This window comes from Ceratotherium simum, chromosome 6, assembly GCF_057802395.1.
Source record: "Ceratotherium simum simum isolate JZ-2026a chromosome 6, ASM5780239v1, whole genome shotgun sequence".
NCBI lineage: Eukaryota > Metazoa > Chordata > Mammalia > Perissodactyla > Rhinocerotidae > Ceratotherium > Ceratotherium simum.
Window position 1 is genome coordinate 33612486 of NC_141905.1, and position 19176 is coordinate 33631661.

Genomic DNA, 19176 nt, shown 5'->3' on the forward strand with positions numbered 1-19176 from the left:
ATGTGGACATATATTTTCATTTTTCTTGAGTATGTACTGAGGAGAGGAATTGCTGAGTCAGATGGTAACCCTATGACTAATATTTTAAGGAACTTTCAGGCTGTTTTCCAAAGTGGCTGCATCATTTTACAGTCCTACTAGAAATGTGTGAAAATTCTCTTTTCTCCACATCCTTACCAGTACTTGTTATTGTCTGTGTTTTTGATCACAGTGTGATCACACTCACACTAGTAAGGGTGAAGTGGTATCTCATTGTGGTTTTATTTACATTTCCCTGATGGCTAATGCTGTTGATTATCTTTCATGTGCTTGTTGGCTATCTGTATATCTTCTTTGGAGAAATGTCTATTCAGATCCTTTGCCCACTTTTTAATTGGATTGTCTTTTTACTATTGATTTTTAATAGTTCTTTATATATTCTCGATGCAAGGCCCTTATCACATATATGATTTGCAAAAATTTTCTGCCATTCTGTATGTTGTCCTTTCACTTTCTTAATGGTATTTTTTGATGCAAAAAGTTTTTAGTTTTGATGAAGTTCAATTTATATATTTTTTCTTTTATTGTTTGTGCTTTTGTTGTCATATCTAAGAAACCACTGTCTAATCCAAGGTAATGAAGATTTACTCTTATGTTTTCTTTTAAGAGTTTTATAGTTTTAGCTCTTACGTTAAGGTACATGATCCATTTTGAGTTAATTTTTGCATATGGTATGAGGTAGGGGTCCAGCTTCCCTCTTTTGCATGTAAGTATCCAGTTGTTTGAACACCATTTGTTGAAAAGACTATTCTTTCTCCATCGAGTTGTCTTGGCTCCTTTGTTGCAAATAAATTGACTATAAATTTAAGAATTTATTTTTGGACTTTCAATTCTATTCCATTGATCTTTATGTCTATCCTTATGCCAGTAACACACCTTCTTGTAGCTTTTTTTAGTGAGTTTTGAAATTGGAAAGTGTGAGATCTCCAACTTTGTTTTTCTTTTTAAAAATTGTTTTGGTTATTTTGGGTCCTTTGCATTTTCATATGAATTTTAGGTTAATCTTGTCAATCTCTGCAAAAAACACAGCTGGCATTTTGATAGGAATTGCACTGAATTTATAGCTCAACTTGGGGGAATATTGCCATGATAACAATGTTGTGTCTTTTAATTCATGACATGGAAAGTCTTTCTGTTTATTTAAATCTTTCCTAATTTCTTTAATGATGTTTTGTAGTTTTTATTGTAGAAGCCTTGCACTTCTTTTGTTAAATTTATTACTAAGTATTTTATTTTTTGCTGCTATTGTGAGTAGAATTGTTTCCTTAATTTTATTTTCAGATCATTTATTGCAAGTATATATATATACAATTGATTTCTGCACATTAATATTGCATCCTGCAACCTTGCTGATCTTGTTTATTCACTCTAATAGGTGTTTTTAGTGAATTCCTTAGGACTTTTTCTATATGAGATCATGTTATCCTCAAATAGAGATAAAAAAGTTTTACTTTTTCCTTTCCAATCTGGATGCCTTTTATTTATTTTTCTTTCTTATATTATCTGACTAGAACTTCTAGTACAATTTTGAATATAAGTGAAACAGGACATGCTTGTTCCTGATCATATGGAGGAAGCATTTAGTCTTGCAGCATTAAGTGCGATCTTAGCTGTGGGTTTTCATAGATTCTCTTTATCAGATTGAAGAATGTTTTTGTCTTTTTTGACTGAAATTGAATGTCTCTGAGAATGTATTTCTTACAAATCCAACAGTGAATAAAAATGGGAATGAAAGTTCAACTCACATTGAGGTAATTAGGAGCTAGAGAAACTTGAGGAATGTAGCTGGACAATTAGACAAAGGGTGATGTCATTTTCCTTGTGCATTATGCTTTTAAAAGAGGTAATATTGAAGAGAGCTAGGTCTTCCTAGTAAGAGAATTTTTTCATACTTAATATAGAAACAATCCTACTCTATTAACTTATCTTTTAGAGATTCATGCCTCATGCCTTTAAGTGTCCCATGAATTTGGGTAATGTTCAGCATTTAGTGTAAACCTTAGTAACTGTAAAACATTTATGTGACAGTCACTTATCTTGAATTTGAGTAACCATTGCTATAAATTTATAAGATATTTAGTGATGTTTAACATCAAAGGTAGGCTTGTGCTTTGTTTGGACTATGGAGGCCTTTGTGATATATTTAGTCATAAAGTCATTTTGATGGCAATAAAGAAATGAAGGGGTTCTTCCTGACTTGGATATGCTATATGGAAAGCATTTTTGAATGGTTTATTTCTGCATTAGAGGAAAACACCAACCTTCTAGGGGTTGTGCACATTCCAGCATCTTGCATCTGTTGTATTTATGATAGAAACAAGGCAGAAAAAAAGAGAGTATTTAGTCATCTGCTGATTCCATTTGGTGCTAAACACATACTTTTCTCTAGAGTGCAAGAATGCTAATTTATTTTATGTACCAGAGTGGATTGTAGCCATTCCTGGAGACATGAGTATTTAAACAAGCAAAAACTAAACAGTGAATACTCCACATATAGATGATCCGTGCTTGGTATATAGTTCTCGAGTAAGGCAAAGTCTTTGTTAATTAGGTATCTGGATTTTAAATACAATTTACTTTCTAATAGGCAGGCATACACAGCTGACCTTTCAACTACAGCCATGATGTTTTGAGTTCAAAAGCTTTCTGTACGCATTCTGGTAAGCATTCAACATGACCTAAGTAAACCCCACAAGTGAATACTAAGATAGACAGGTGCACTTGTTCTAAGATCTGTCTCTGGAATGAGAGGAAGGGATCAGGAAGTTTTGTGATCTATTTCTGTGCCCTTTGTCTTTATTCTCAGATATAAATAGACAATTTTCTGTTATTTTATTCCCATATGTGATAGGATAAGTTTTTGTATGTGGGGGTCAGTAAGATGTTTCAAATTGTCAATTGCAAATTTTTAATTTGGGTTGATGTTCATTCTTTCATTAATTAAATAGATATGTATAGAGTACCTTTCATGTGACCTCGTGGAGTTTACATTCCATTGGAGAAGACAGAAAACAAACATGATAAATAACTATAATATAGAATATATTGGTGATAATACTAAGAAGAAAATAAAGCATGGAAAGGGGATATGGCATATTGAAAGTGGAATTGTTGGTTGAACTTTTAGATAGGGTGATCAGAGGAGGGCTCACTGAAAAGTTAATTTTTGAGTAAAGATTCAAAAGAAGTGGGAAAGTGAGCCAGTCATGTATCTAGAAGCATACCAGCAATGGGATGGCCTAATGTATGAAAATGTGTGTCTTTTTAGAGAAACAGCAAGGAGGTCCATAATGGCTGGATCACAGTGAGCAAGGAGAGTAGTAGGGATGAGGTTAGAGAGACATGTAGGATGGTTTGAGGAAAGCAGTGACATGATGACTTGCTAGAGGTGGTAAGAAGTCAAATTTTGGATAAATGAGAATAAAACTGATAAGATTTGCTGATAGCCCAGATATGAGATTTGAGAGAAAGAGAAGTAAAGGATGACAGCAAGGTTTTGGCCTGGATAACTGGAAGAATTGCCATTTACCGAACTGGTGAAGACTGTGGGAATAGTGGATTGAGGGACACTAGCAGGATCTGGAGTTTGATGTGTTATGTTTGAGATGCCTATTAGAGAGACAACTGACTTTTACATCATGTTTTTGGGCTCTTGTTTACCTGGTGCATTTCCAAATGCTCATCTGCCTCTCTATGAAGCATTTCTTAACCTCCCCATGCTTTTCCTTATAGTTCCTATAGTAATTATGATCTATTCCACCAATTTTAGGCCATTTTATTTTAGTGTATTATTTTTTAACAATTTCCAGAGAGCAGAGGATTTCAGAGAAAGTGCTTATTTTTACTTTGTATTCGTATTTTCTCACAGGTCTTAGTTCAATTTCACTGTATAAATACTTGTTGAAATCAATAATCCAGAATACTCAAAACTCAAGATTATTAACCTAAATTATTTCTGTTTTCCTCAATCAGATGTATCTGTTAATGTAGAGAGCACTAACTTAACTTTCAGAAAGGCATGTCGAATATGGGACATCCTTACCTGCATTCTGCTCAAGATCTTGCTTCCTGCTGGGGGATGTATTTAGAAATCAAATATTTTATAGAACAGCCTGAGATACATAGCAATAAGCACTGAATGACACATTTTCATATAAGTGCTAAAAACTGTCACCATCAGCTTTTTAGAAGAGGCCAGGCCAGAACACTTTGAAGAATAGCTCATTGGCAAATCCAGTTAGCCTAATTGGAAACACAGTTAATGAAGAACATTTCCATTCTAGACTGAGCATATCTTAGCTTTTTGTAGTTGTGATTTCCTTTTCCAAAATTAGAATTTTTATTTCATGGAAAAGTACATTATTTTATGGCAGTAACCCTCAAAGTTTTCGATGTTTTTAAAATGGTGAGAGGTATTATTAATTCATTGGTCACTCTGTGCCAGCTCCTCTACAAGGCTCAGGAGATGAAGGAATTAGGACATTGTTTTGACCCCAATGAAAACAATTCAGTGAGGGACACAGAAGTGTCCATGAATAACTATAGCAAAGGGTTATGGTTTAATACGTGCTAGATTAGTGCTAGCTAGATTAGTGCTATGTGAGCACTAATCTATGCAAGCACTGTTAGAGCACATGAGTGCATCTGTGGGTGACAGAACATGAGAATCCAAGACGTCTTGAAGGATGAATAGACATTTACCAGGAGATGTGGCAGTGAGACTGGAACATAGCTCATGCAATGGCACCTGTAGAACTTCATGTGATTCTATGTGGCTGGAGAAAAAGGTGCCTGTGAAAGATGTGGTAGGAAGTCAGGCTAGAGAGAAAAGCTGGAGTCAGATCATGTTGTCTATAATAAACAATATGAGCTTTATTCTGTGTGGCTTAACAGTTGCTTGAAAATTTTAAATTTAGGGAGTAATGATCATATTTGAATTTTAGAGAGAATCCTCTGATGGTATTATAGAGAAAAGATTATAGTAGTCAAAAAGTTCTGTCTCTTGTCAAATATTTCTCTAATTTGTTCTCTCCTCCTGGTATTCACAACCACTTTCTTAGTTTTATCCCTAATTTATCTACTGGACTAGTACCAGTAGAGGGGACAAGAGCAAGGATACATATTGGAGAAATATTTAATTAGTAGAATAACAGATCTTACCTAATGGTGGGGATGAGGGAATGGAAGAGTCAAGGATATTCCTCAGGTTTCTTGTTAGCAGGATATTGGGGCCATTCAGTCTGGGAATATTGGAGGAGGGACATGTTTGGGTGGGGGGAGTGTGAGAGAGGCAATGGGTTCAATTTCAGATATGTTTATTTTGAGATCCAACTTGAGTTAACACATGGAGCTCAGAAAAGAGGTAAATACCTGTCAATTTAAATTTAATATTCACTGTCATCTAAGATGACAGGGGGAAACATTTTAAGGAGGGAATATGGCCAATAGTTTGCTCCGTAGAAAGAGGTCAAGTAGGCAAATGCTGGAAAAATGTTTCACATTAAATCATTTAACCTCATTAATACTCTGTAAGGTAGGAATTATTAATCCCATTTTGTAGCTGAAGTAAGGTTAATTATTCTACTCAAAACCTCCTGTTATTGGAGTGTTTTGTGTTGGGATTCTAACCCCAGTGCTTATGCTATTTCTATTATAATGACACAGACTTCCTGCCTTGGAGTTGCTCAGCATTTGCCTCACTCCTCTTCCCTTATTATAGGCTTCTCAAACCCAGGGACAAGCATTATCTATCTTTTCAGTCTCTTCCAAGGTCAGTTACACAAATGATAAGAATATAAAGCATGGAGACTGCATTCATAAGGCTCACACAAACATCTGTGCTAGTACTTTAGAGCAGAGATCAAGGATTCTTTCTGTTTGGCCGATTTGAATGTTTTTAAATGGGGCAGATACTCTGTAGTGTGCCAGTGCCTCACCACTCCCTATTGACTTACATCTGGGCTATTCATGCTTTCTGCTTAGAATAAACATCTGAGTTTATAGCCTTAGCTTTAAAGTCACACCTTATAGCAGGTGTTTCAAACATGTTGAATTAAACTAAAAAGCCAAAGATTTTTCTATGGGAAAAGCAACTATTAAGCTATCATTACTAAAATGCTGTATTTAGAGTGTTTCCTTTATCCAAGATAATTTGAAATAGTCAAGATGATACTTATTATTTTCACTCTTTTTCCATGTATCTCTGTTATATATATATATATTTTTTTTGGTGAGGAAGATTAGCCCTGAGCTAACATCTGTTGCTAATCCTCATCTTTCTGCTGAGGAAGATCGACCTTGGGCTAACATCCATGCCCATCTTCCTCCACTTTACATGTGGGATGCCTGCCACAGCATGGCTCAATAAGCTGTGAGCAGGTCTGCACCCGGGATCCGAACCTGCGAACCCTGAGCCGCCGAAGCGGAGTGCCTGAACTTAAGCACTATACCACCGGGCCGGCCCCCTGACTTATATTTTTGAGCAATCGAAATGACCTTATGGAGGCCTGAGGTTTTCTTTTTTTGTTTTAGGTGAGGAAGATTTGCCCTGAGCTAACATCCATTGGCCATCTTCCTCCTTTTTTTTTTTTTGCTTGAGGAAGATTAGCTCTAAACTAATATCTGTGCCAATCTTCCTCCATTTTTTGTATGTAGGATGCCTCCGCAGCATGCTGCTGAGTAGAGTAGGTCTGTGCTCAGGATCTGAACCCATGAACCTGGGCCGCCAAAGTGGAGTGCCCAGAACTTGAACCACTTGGCCATGGGACCAGCCCCTGGCCTGAGGTTTTCTTATTAGTCTTATTCTGAAACTGAATTAAGGAAGTGTTTTTACTCTGAATTGTATTAAGTAGGACACTTATTTGTCAGGAAGAGATGCCTGAAATATGTATTCTCTACTGGGCCACCACAGAATGGCAGGGTTATAGCAGAGTCCTTTGACAGACTTTGGGAACAGATGATGAAGCTACTGACAACAAATACAAATATAGTTGGGTAGAAATAGTGTTCAGATGGGAGCCAATTCTGGATCCTATTCATAGCTGGACCATTAAATGAGAAAGTGAATAGGGAGTGTTTGGGTCTAGGAAGCATTATAGCTCTTCGGTAAATGTTGGCTGTCTTAAAAATAATCACCACTACCATCGCTTTTTGCTAATCTTTTGTGCCTTTGAACAAGTCTTCTTTTCCTCTTTTAGCAATTAGGGATAATAACACTTTTCATATCTCCTCATGGGATTCTTTGTGAAAGAATGACTGGGAACATGTTAAACAGGACAAACCACTACATGAATGTAAGGGATGATTAACCAGGAAGTTGCATCAACATTCCTGGACTTGGGTCCGATTTGGACTAAGTGATGCTATTTCCTCTCTCAGATACACCAGAATATTTGGAAAATGGTGGTCTATTTCTCATAAGTAAGTCACAGAAGCTTTAATAGGAAGGGATGGTAAGGATAATGATATTTATTGATCTTTGACTAGGTATTAAATCCAACTTAACTCTCATAGATGTTAATTAATCAGTACTTTAGAGGAAAAGTTTTCCGACTTATGGATATTTGAATCTTGTTAGATTAAGTGATGAAATATGCACACAAATGAAAGAAAAGCATGAAGTACAGTAATTTGATCTTGCTGAAGTGGCTCATTATTTTTGTGTTTATTCTCTTTACTTTAATCATATGGTAGATGACATCAGACAGAACTTATTTTTTAGATGTAAATTCTACGCAAACAAGACCCAGATGTAACACATATTGCTTTTTCTTCAGATGGATAGAAAATGAATGTAGTGCATTTCTGACTTTATATATACATTTTCTTGACTAACATGGTAGTCTGCATTAGAGTTAAGTAATAATGTTTTCTTAGAAGTTTTCTTTGGAGTTAATAATATTCACTTTGGTGTATTTCAACTACCCAAGCTATGCATTAATGGCCCAGGATGCATAGCTTGGGGGTATCTTAATACTCTTATTATATGGTTTCTCAGATTTCTATTTGCATTTGAAGAATTCTTTTATTGTCTCCTTTATTGAATTTGTCCTGTTAATCTGAAATAGAAAATGGGAAATAAGGATAGAAAAGCAGGAAAGGCCTCTCTCTGCTGCTTAATAATGTTTTGATTGTAAAATCTTGCACTATTTTTCTATCTTTTTTTTTTCTCAAAACTTTTTCTCTATGATCTACTCTTGTTTCACCATCTTATATCCCTCAGCTCAGTTAAGGCTAAGCATTCCATTTCTGAATTTATGTTTGAGAAAAACATTTACATTAGCAGGTGTTTGCACTATTATGTTTTCTGATAGAACATGAAGCTGCCCAGTGACCAGTGAAGCAGTTAGCAGGCAGCATCTTGACTGAGAAATGACTGGGGAGAGAAGCCAACCAAGAATGGAATCCAAATAGCAAAGTATCCATGGGCTTTTCTGCTGCACATCTTCTTAGTCTTAAGAAAACAAAACTGCTCTTTATAAGCTCCCTTCCCTCCCCTACCAGAGTGGTTTTGTCAGTTCCAAAAACCTCATTTAAAAACCTGGAAGAGAAACTCGATAATTTGCTTGTAGTTCTGCTGTGTTGAGCAGAGTATCTGCTTAGGTATTCCACTTGGGCAGGGATGTAGCTTAGTAAGGAAGTTTTCTCTGGTTCTCTGAAATGAGGATATGTTCAAGGGTACATGGACTCAATTGCTATGAAAATCCTTTAACTTTGCCCTTTTCAATGTCCAGGCTGTGGGTGCTTTCTGTTATTTTTGTTTTACAAACATTTAGATTTTTTTCTTTTTTTTAATAAAAGCCCTCAAAGTGGGTAGAAGATACTTGCAAATGGACTACATATCCAATTTTCTCATCCTTCCCTTAACATCATGGGAAAGGTGACACCAGAGCAGGTCCATAGCTTATTTATACCGGTCAGTGTCCTTTGTCTAGAGAAGTCAAAAATTATGAGTATTTGCTTGGCGTTACTAACATTTTTTTGTTTTGTTTGATTTTATGTAAACTTTTTAATTGAAATATAAAGTACATTCAGAAAAATGCACAGCTTATAAGCGTACAGTTCAGTGAATTTTTCCGAGCTAAACACACCCATGTAACCAGCACCCAAAGCAAGAAACAGAAAATTACCAGAATCTAAAAGATCGCTTATGCCCCTTTCCAGTCTCTGATCAGCCCTCAAGAGTGACTACTATTCTGATTTTTAAAACATAGATTAATTTTGCCTGAGTCTGAACTTTATATAGATGGAATCAAATAATATGTACTCTTTTGTGTCTGGCGTTTTTCATTCCATATTTCATATTGTTGCATGTAGCCACGTTTTGTTCATTCTTATTATGTTGGGTTGTTTCCAGTTTGAGGCTATTATGAAGAGTGAGTGCTTCTATGAACACTTTTGCCTATGTCTTTTAGTAAACATAGGAACACGTTTCCGTATGTGTGTATCTTCTCCTAGAAGTGGAATAGCTGAGTCATGGGGTGTATATATGTTCAGCTTCAGTAGATACTGTCAAACAGTTTTCCAAAGTAGTTGTACCAATGGCTTCACTAACATTTAATGTAAAGATAGGTATAGTTTAATTTTACTTTTTAGCTGTCTGTGATATTGTCATACACAAATTTGTCCAAACTCTCTGGGTTATGTATATTTTCCACAAATTTGATTTCTGGGAATAATCATATCCAAAGTTTCTTACCCCTTCTCAGCTTAACTTCCTCTTATTTACTTTATTCATTTGTCTATTTGTTTCTTCAAAAAAATTTATTAAGCTCCTAATATGTGCCATATACTACTAGATAATGGGATACAAAATGAGTAAGCCATAATGCTTGATTCAAGGGAATTATGATAAAGTGAGGGAGACAGCAATATGAACAGATATATTTTTAATTTATTTCACTCACATCTAAAAAGCTGCTACCTTGATCTATTGTTTCTAGATTTGGTAAAGAAGTCCATTAACAATTTGTCAAATTCATTCATGATTTCTAGATTTTTTTTATCGTCTCCCATTTTCAAGGTGAACAGATCCCATATTTTTAATTCCCGGATACAGAAGTCATCTTATCATTCCAAATTGCCTAAAAATTTTTTCTTTAATTCTCTTTTCTTAAAGAATTTTGACCATAATTATCCACACTAATTCAGGTCTTAAACTTTAGAGTGTGCCTGTGTTTTTTGATTGATTGGTTTTTTTTGAGTTCAGCATTTTCTGATGTCATTCTTGGTGATTTACAACATATATTTGGCCTTTTGTGCTAGTGCATAAAATTATCAAGTTTATATCCTCAAGAAACAATTTATGATGACTCCTAGGTTCTGCTTATTGTAACATTCATCCTGGGTGAAAGCCCTGTAAACTTCACACACATGGCTTTAGCTCCCAACTATGAGCTGGTGATTCACAGTTCTCTATTTCTAGCCCAGACTCTCCTCTGAATTCTAGATCCATGTATAGTATATTTTCATTTGGATATAATGCTGGCATCTCGCATTTGGCAGATGATGAAATATACTTCACCTTTCTCTTCCAAACACATTATTCATTCTGTGTTCTCCCTCTTGGAGAATTCATCGCTGTATACACAATTGCTGAAACAATTTTCTAGATGCTTTTAAATACCTGCCCCCCATCTAAATATCACAAAGTCTTACCATTTTTACCTCCTAAATATTCCTGAATCCATCCTACTACAGCTTAGCAATAGTATTCAGCGTTCTGGCACTCATTGTTTCTCGCCTGAATTAATTGCCTGGTCTCCCTGACTGCAATTTTATTCTCTGCTCAAAAGGCCATTGCTAGAGCAATCTGAAAATACACACCTGAGCTTGTTGGTCTCACTATTCTTTAGCATGGTATGTGAGGTATCTCCTGCTTACCTTTCTAGCTGGATTCATCATCATTTCTGCTCAGGTTCCCTGTACTTGTAGTAACGCCTGCAGTGGGCTGCATGCTCCTTGCTCTCTCATGCCTCAGGCCTTTGCACATGCTGTTTTCATTGCTTGTTGTTTTGTTCTGCATTGTTTATAGGAATAACTTCTACTCACTGTTTGAGTCACCTCCTCTGATAAATTTTCTTCAATCCCTTCAAGCTGAGGGACTTTTCTCTATGCTATGAATAACTTTGTTCTAACTCCTATATAAATTTGTTTCCCCTTCTGATCTATAAGCTCTTTGTCTTTGCATTCCTAACATTTAGCACGTTGCCTGATGTATAGTAGGGGCTCAATAATATTTGTTGAATGAATGGTTGAATTAATTAACTCATAGCTTAGAGCCCTCCATTTTTATACTTTGTGATCTTTAAAATCCCTAAATATATTTTGTTCTCTTGCCAGGGTTAAAACTCTTATGTTATTTCTCTACCCACTTGCACAGACTTGTGAGGTCTTCTTTTTTAATCCCATCTGTGTGTTTCTTCATCAGCTGGAAGCATTTACTGTCTCCTTAACTTGGAAATCTCATGTGAGCTTTTTCTTCTGGAGCATTTTAAAAAAGATATTAACTATCAGTCCCTGAGGAGCTGAATTCTTTATGCTTTTTCGTCCAGAGAAATCCCTAATTGACATTACCATTTAATTCCTATTTTGACCTTGTTTAAAATTTTAGGATAAATAGGCAACCTATGAACCTTCGAACCCATAGTATATGACAAAATAAAGCAACCACAAACACCACCACAACCTTTTGTTTGGAAGGATGATATTCATTAGTTCCCCTTGTATCTTTGTGCCTATTTAGTACATTAAATTTATCTTTTGGGAAGTCCTTAGGAGAAATGGTCTTGCCTTCTCAATTTCCCTTATCTAAACTCTATAACCTGCCTTTCTAACCCCACCTGCTGCCATAATATCTTATTTTTATTATGTTTGCTGAACCTGTCCTTTCTCACAGGCTTTATTGGCTTGTTATTTGGGGTAATAGTGCTCATTAAGGATTCTGTAATTGCCTTGGGCAGAGATAACAAAGCATAGGCTCACAAGCCAAAATACATTAGAATTTTTTAAATTCCAAAGTCCCTACTGCATTAAAGTTACCACAATTAACAGTCGGATATACATAGCTACCATCAGAGTAAAAGATATAATATTTTTAACTTTGTCCTTCTTCGTAATAATATATGTTCACAGACTTGCACCTTTCAGAAACTACCTAAAGGTTGACCCTGTGATTCTAAATAGAGAAGTATAATATGTAGATCACTTCAGAGGGAATTATGTAATTAGTTTTGATTATACTGTAATATGCAGAGAATTTTCTTCAGCTCTTTCTGCATATTTATACTTTTTATTGTTATTCCTTTGAGGAATTGTGAATCCTTTCAAATGTTAAATTATTTATCCTCTAAGTCACACTGAGATAAATATAGGTCGTGCTGTAAAATTGTGGGGAATATGAAAATCACTAAGAGCATCACAGGACAAAAACAGTACGTGAAGTTTGATAAATTTAAGAAAGAAAATAATTCTGTACTCTTTCTATAATTCGCTACTATTTTCCAAGTATATTCCATTTCTGATGTGCTACCTGGTCAGTCTCACAAGAGGGTTGGCAGAAGTATCATCGCCATTTTTTTTTTTTTTGGTGAGGAAGATCAGCCGTGATCTAACATCCATGCCAATCCTCCTCTTTTTCTTTTTTGCTGAGGAAGACTAGCCCTGGGCTAACATCCATGCCCATCTTCCTCTACTTTATATGGGACGCTGCCACAGCATGGCCTGACAGCGGTGCATCAGTGCACGCCCGGGATCCGAACCCAGGGCCGCCAGCAGTGGAGCGTGCGCACTTAACCGCTACGCCAAGGTGCCGGCCCCCATCATTATCCCCATTTTTAAAGATGGGAAAACAGACACTGAAAGAGTAGAAGACTTACCCCATTCATAATGGTGATGAAAGAGCTGAAACTAGAACACAGACCAGAAATATAAGGGGCAAATCATAGCAAGCCAAGAAAACCACAAAGTGTCTTTTCTTGGGTAATGAGTGAGTCAGAACAGTGGGTTGACAGCTTCTTCTAACTGTCCTCCCTACATATTGTAAAGAAGTTAATCTCCCCCAAAGCTTGCATGAAGTAGCAGACAGCCTTTATTTTCAGAAAGGAAGGAACTAAAAATACAGCAGCACAGCCATTTATTAACCTCAGGCAACATTATCCAGAGGTAGCAGAGTCTTGTGAAAAAATCATGGGATTTGCAATCAGACTTAGGTTTAGATCTCAGTTCTTTTAATCTCCTTACACTAAATACCTATTTCGCTAAAATGGGGCTAATAACACCAACTTTACTGCCTCAAAGGATGTTGTGATGATCAATAAGATACTATCTAGGAGCACTTTATAAACTATAAGTCCTTATACAAATACAAGTCCTCATCCTTGTATAGTAGCAAATAAGGGAAAGCCTTCCTGTGCAGGAAAGAGTATAACAGTTATTATGGTCATGGTTTAGCAGTCCCACTGACTTGGATTACAATGTAAGAAATGCCACCGTCTAGCTCTGTCACTTGACTCAGGAACTTATTCTCTCTAAGCCTCAGTTTTCTCATCTTTAAAATGGGGAATAATATCTATCATGAGTTTTTATAAGGATTACATGAGGTATTGTATGTGGAATACATAAGCTATTGTTAAGTTCCCTTGAAATAGTTTTCTTTAAAATAAACTTTTTATTTATATTAATTATTTTTGGTTTCCAGAAAAGTTGCAAAGATATTACAGAGAGTTCCCTTCTACCTTTCCCCTGGTTTCCTCCATTGTTAATATCTTACATTTGCCACAACGAACAAACAAATATTGATGCATCACTATTAACTAAACTCTAGACTTTATTTGGACTTCACCAGTTTTTCCACGAATGTGTTCTTTCTATTGCAGGATCCAATCCAGGGTACCAGGTTGCATTTAGTTGTTATATCTCCCTAGTCTCCTCTGGTCTGTGACAGTTTATCAGTCTTCTTGTTATTCGTGACCTTAACAGTCTTGAGGAATACTGCCCAGGTATCATGTAGGATGTTTCCCAGTCTGGTTTTGTTTGTTGTTTTTCTCATTATTAGACTGGGATTGTGGGCTTTTGGAGAGAACACCAGAGAGGTGAAGTGCTCTTCCTGTCATGATATATCGAGGGGTACACTCTATCCATGTGACATCACTGATGATTTTAACTTTCATCACTTGGTTATGGTAGTGCTTGTCAGAATTTTCCACTGCATTTTGAGCTAGTTTTGATTAGCTATCACTTATATAGGGCTTTCCTTCCTCTCTTCTTACTGTTTGAAATGCTCTTCATTTATATTTACTGCAAATGTCATCTTTGCAGAAATATCTTCTCTGACCACCCGAGCTAAACCAGCTTTCTCCTCTCAAGTCAGCCTCTATGACATTTCACTTTTGTGTTTTCTTCATTGCATTTATCATCACCTGAAATTGTCTTGTGTATTTGTTTACACAGTTTATTGTTGTCTGTAGGCCCCCTTCTCCTCAAACAAGAGCATAAACTTCGGGAGAACAAGGTCCTTGTAGGATTGTTCACATCTGTACACTCGGCATCCAGCACAAGGGTTAGCATATGCTAAATGCTTAATAACTATTTGTTGAATAAATGTCAAAGAAAGAAAGATCCAGGATTACTTTATTAGAAAGTGTTTCTGAAAAAGAGTGGATAAATGGTGGGAGGTTCAATTTAGTATTATTAACTGAATTGGTTCAATTTTAATGAAAAGGTTAAATGCATTCATCAGCATCTACGGAAATAGGTAATCAACATCCTTGTAATTTAAGCTCTCTTATAATGCACTTAATAATGTGAATGCCAGAGTATTTTTCTGACTTATAGGGATATGACTGACAAATGAAAGATCTACTCAGTTATTACACATCTGCACCATTGTGACTTTTATTTGCTAATTGGCTCAGCTTTCCTATCAGAACTTTTTCAGGATCTGAAGGGGTGTAAAAATAATTGATTCCCTTGATTTCAACTTATAGCTGAAGTTGAAATTCTTAGTGTCTATTATCTTTTTGTTTATATTGACAGAAAAATGGATATAAATCTTTCTCCCATTGTAGATTTAATCACCCATTGTAAGGAACCTCTCTTTTTATTTTCTTCCTCAGGACTTAAAATCGCCAAATCAGAGGGATGAAATCGCAGGGGCCCGGGCCTCCTTGAAGGAGAACTCCCCGCTCTTGCATTCAATTTGTTCCGCTTGTTTGGAACATTCTGATGTTGCTTCCCTCAAAGCCAGCAAGGACACAGTTTGTGAAGAAATTCAGAATGCCCTCAGTGTAATTTCAAATGCTTCACAAGGTATCCAGAATATGCTTGTCCCACCAGAACCCCAGGCAGCAACTCTGGGAAGTGCCCTTGATGAGCTTGAGGTAAGTTGAGAGAAAGGTAAAATGTGATTTGATGTCCCAATGTGAAAATAAACAGAAGTGGGTTTTCATATCCATGTGTTGGAGTTTAGACTGTGAGTAAATAAAGATCCAGTTATCCAGTCAGTCTCTGTCATTATCTTGTGTCTTCCAATGAATTGATTAGCAGGAAAATGTTGTATCAGTAGGCTTCTGATTCCTTTACATCTTTGCCAAGGAAGTCAATGAATTTAAATTGTGATTGTTAATTAGATTGAAATGATGACTTTATTTTACATGGATCAACTTATGAAATGTAGGATTTATTCATTCCATAAATACTTATTATTGATACTGTTCTTTGTGCTTGGGATATAATTGATCACTGCCCTTGTGAAGCTTACATTCTAGCAAGGGAATATAGGCAAAAACCAAAAACAATAACGTTGTAGATAAGTAAATTGTATAGAATGTTACATTGAGAAAGTGAGATGTTATCAAAGGCTTGAAGGAAGTTAGAGAATTGGGCAGATGGAGATCTAGAACAAAAGCTTGAAGGCATGCCCCCAGTGTTTAAGTGACAGCGTGGAGGCCAGGGTGCCTGGGTGGGGAGAAGAAGGGGATGAGTGGTAGGATCTGTGGTCAGAGACCCAATGGGGCCAGATTTTAGAGGGCCATGTAGGCTTTTAAGGACTCTGGCTTTTACTCTAAGTTAAATGGGATCCATTGTAAGGTTTTAAGCAGAGGTGTGACACGCTGAGACTTGAATCTTAAAAGGCTGCATGTGGAGCATAGACTGAAGGGGAACAAAGGGAGAAACTGAAAAGTCAGGCAGGAGACTATTGTAGTAGCACAGGTTTCATCTTTGTAGCTTACATGCACCACCTCATTCCACCTCACATTTTAGTTTGGACTAGGGTGGTGTCCGTGAATATTAAGGCTAAATTTTCTTAGGTAGAGCCAGCTGGATTTGACAGGATGAATGTGGGATTTGAGAGAAAGGGAGGAGTCATGGCTCATGTAGCAGGCTGGGTTCTCCAGAAGCACACAGTGGATGGAGTTTGCTATACAAGGAGTTATTAGGAATTAACGTGTGTGAAGAGAAGAGGGAGGGAGCAGGACTGAGCAGAGGAAGAAGTTGACCTGTGAGCCAGACCCACAAAGCCTGGACCAATCAGCAGGGAGCTCTGGAGAGAGCCTGGTCCTTGAGTGTACCTCATCAGGTAGAAATAGCTAGGCCTTTATGCTTCTTTCGGACTGGAAGCAGATCACCCTGCCCTGGGAAGTGTATGACCTCCAGGGACTGAGTGGGGAGCAGCCCCCTGGAGCTGAGGCAGATTCTGAAGGAACTGACAGCTGGGAGCTGTCTGCGCTCCTCATTTCCCACAGCTGGACAGCAAGTCCTACCTGGATGGGGGATATGAGCAGTACACCTCTGTGTCTACCACAGATAATTACAAGGTTTTGTTTTGGTTTTTTTTCTGGCTCGAGCAACTAGATGGATGAAGTTTTCATCAACTCTGATGGGGAAGACTTTGTGTGAAGCTGATTTTGACAGAAAGATCAGAAACTCAGTTTTCAACATGTTGATATTTATCAGACATTTAAGTATGATGTCAAAGATCATTGGCTATCGAAGTCAGGCATGTAGTTCCTTAATGGGAGGCAACAGAGTGTAGTGCTTAAGGGTAAGTGTTCTGGAGCCCAAATGCCTGGGTTCCTTTCTCAGCTGTGGCACTTACTGCCCATGTGACCTGAGGAAGGTTATTTTATTTAACTCTCAGTTTTCTCACCTGTAAAATGGGGATAATAATAGGACCTATATCATAGGACCTATATCAGAATCAGTGAATTAATAATACATATAAAAATGCTTAGAGCAGTGCCTGGCACATAGTAACTGCTTAATAGGTCTCTGCTCTCATTATCTTTAGTGGAGATGACTATTTGGAGGCAGATTCTTCCATAATGAAGAAATCAATGCAATTAAATTTAATAAAATTTTACTGATGACTTAAAAAAATAAACTCATAATTCCTATAATGTTCCTAACATTATTACTTTCATGATAAACTTATTAGATACTTAATTCATTTAAATTTAGAATAACCTTTCTATATGCTTTTTCTTTAGTTACATGTCTTTAAATAGGTCTCATCATTTCTAATCCAACATTATTACATTTCTAATTATTGACATCCATGTGAAAATTTATTAAATTCCTAATTATTAGCATCTATGTGAAAATTTTAGGAACTATTTGTCTAAATACAGTAGAAGATTAGTGATGACTCATTTTTTAATTTAATTGTTTTATTGAGGTCATATTGGCTTATAACATTGAATAATTTCATGTGCACATTGTTATATATCAGTTTCTGAATAGTCTGCGTCATGCTCACCACCAATAGTCTAGTTTTTATGCATCGCCATACACATGTACCCCTTTACCCCTTTCGCCTCCCACCCCCTCCTATACCTCTGGTAACCACTAATCTCTTCTCCTTATCTATGTGTTTGTTTACCTTCCCCATATGAGTGAAATCATATAGTGTTTGTTTTTTTCTGGCTGGCTGATTTTGCTTAGCATCATACCATGAAGGTCCATCCATGTTGTCTCAAATGCCATGATTTTGTCTTTTTTATGGCTGAGTAGTATTCCATTGTATATATATACCACATCTTTATCCGTTTATCCATTGATGGGTACTTGGGTTGCTTCCACATCTTGGCTATTGTGGATAATGCTGTGAAGAACATAGGGATGCATACATATCTTTGAATTGTTGATTTCGTGTTCTTTGGATAAATACCCAGTAGTGGGATAGCTGGATTGTATGGGATTTCTATTTTTAATTTTTTGAGAAATCTCCATACTGCTTTCCATAGGGGCTGCACCAGTTTGCATTCTTACCAGTGGTGTATGAGGATTCCGTTTTCTCCACATCCTCTCCAACAATTGTTATTTTTTATCTTGTTAATTATAGCCATTCTGACAGGTGTAAGGTGAAATTTCGTAGTTTTGACTTGCATTTCCCTAATGATTAGTGATGTTGAACATCTTTTCATGTGCCTGTTGGCTAACTGTGTATCTTCTTTGGAAGATATACATATCTTCATAAAGATGTTCATATCCTCTGCCCAGTTTTTGATCGGGTTATTTGTTTTTTTGTTGTTGAGTTGTATGAGTTCTTTATATATTTTGGAAATTAACTCCTTGTTGGATATATGATTTGCAAATATTTTTTACCAGTTGGTAGGTTGTCTTTTCATTTTGTTCCTGGTTTCCTTTGCCTTGCAGAAGCTTTTTACTCTAATGTAGTCCCATTTGTTTATTTTTTCTTTTGTTTCCCCTGCCTGAGTAGACATGGTATTCAAAAAGATTCTCCTAAGACTGATGTCAAAGGGTGTACTGCCTATATTTTCTTCTAGGAGTTTTATGGTTTCAGGTCTTACATTCAAATCTTTAATCCATTTCGAGTTAATTTTTGTGTATGGTGAAAGATAATGGTCTATTTAAATTCTTTTGCATGTGGCTGTCCAGTTTTTCCAACACCATTTATTGAAGAGAGTTTCCTTTCTCCATTCTATGTTCTTGGCTCCTTTGTTGAAGATTAGCTGTCCATAGATGTGTGGTTTTATTTCTAGGCTTTCAATTCTGTTCCATTGATCTGTGTGTCTGTTTTTCTGCCAGTACCATGCTGTTTTGATTGCTATAGCTTTGTGGTGTACTTTGAAGTCAGGGAGTGTAATACCTCCAGCTTTGTTCTTTTTCTCAGGATTT

General features: G+C 36.5%; 1 protein-coding gene across 1 annotated transcript in view; it reads left to right on the forward strand.

The window, feature by feature from the left end:
• Nucleotides 1-19176, forward strand: part of LOC101393374 (catenin alpha-3) — a 753022-nt gene that overhangs the window by 273411 nt on the left and 460435 nt on the right. The window contains exon 5 of the mRNA XM_087433001.1: nt 15153-15416. Within this exon, the coding sequence (XP_087289127.1) occupies nt 15153-15416 (264 nt within the window). The remainder of the gene's footprint in view (nt 1-15152; nt 15417-19176) is intronic.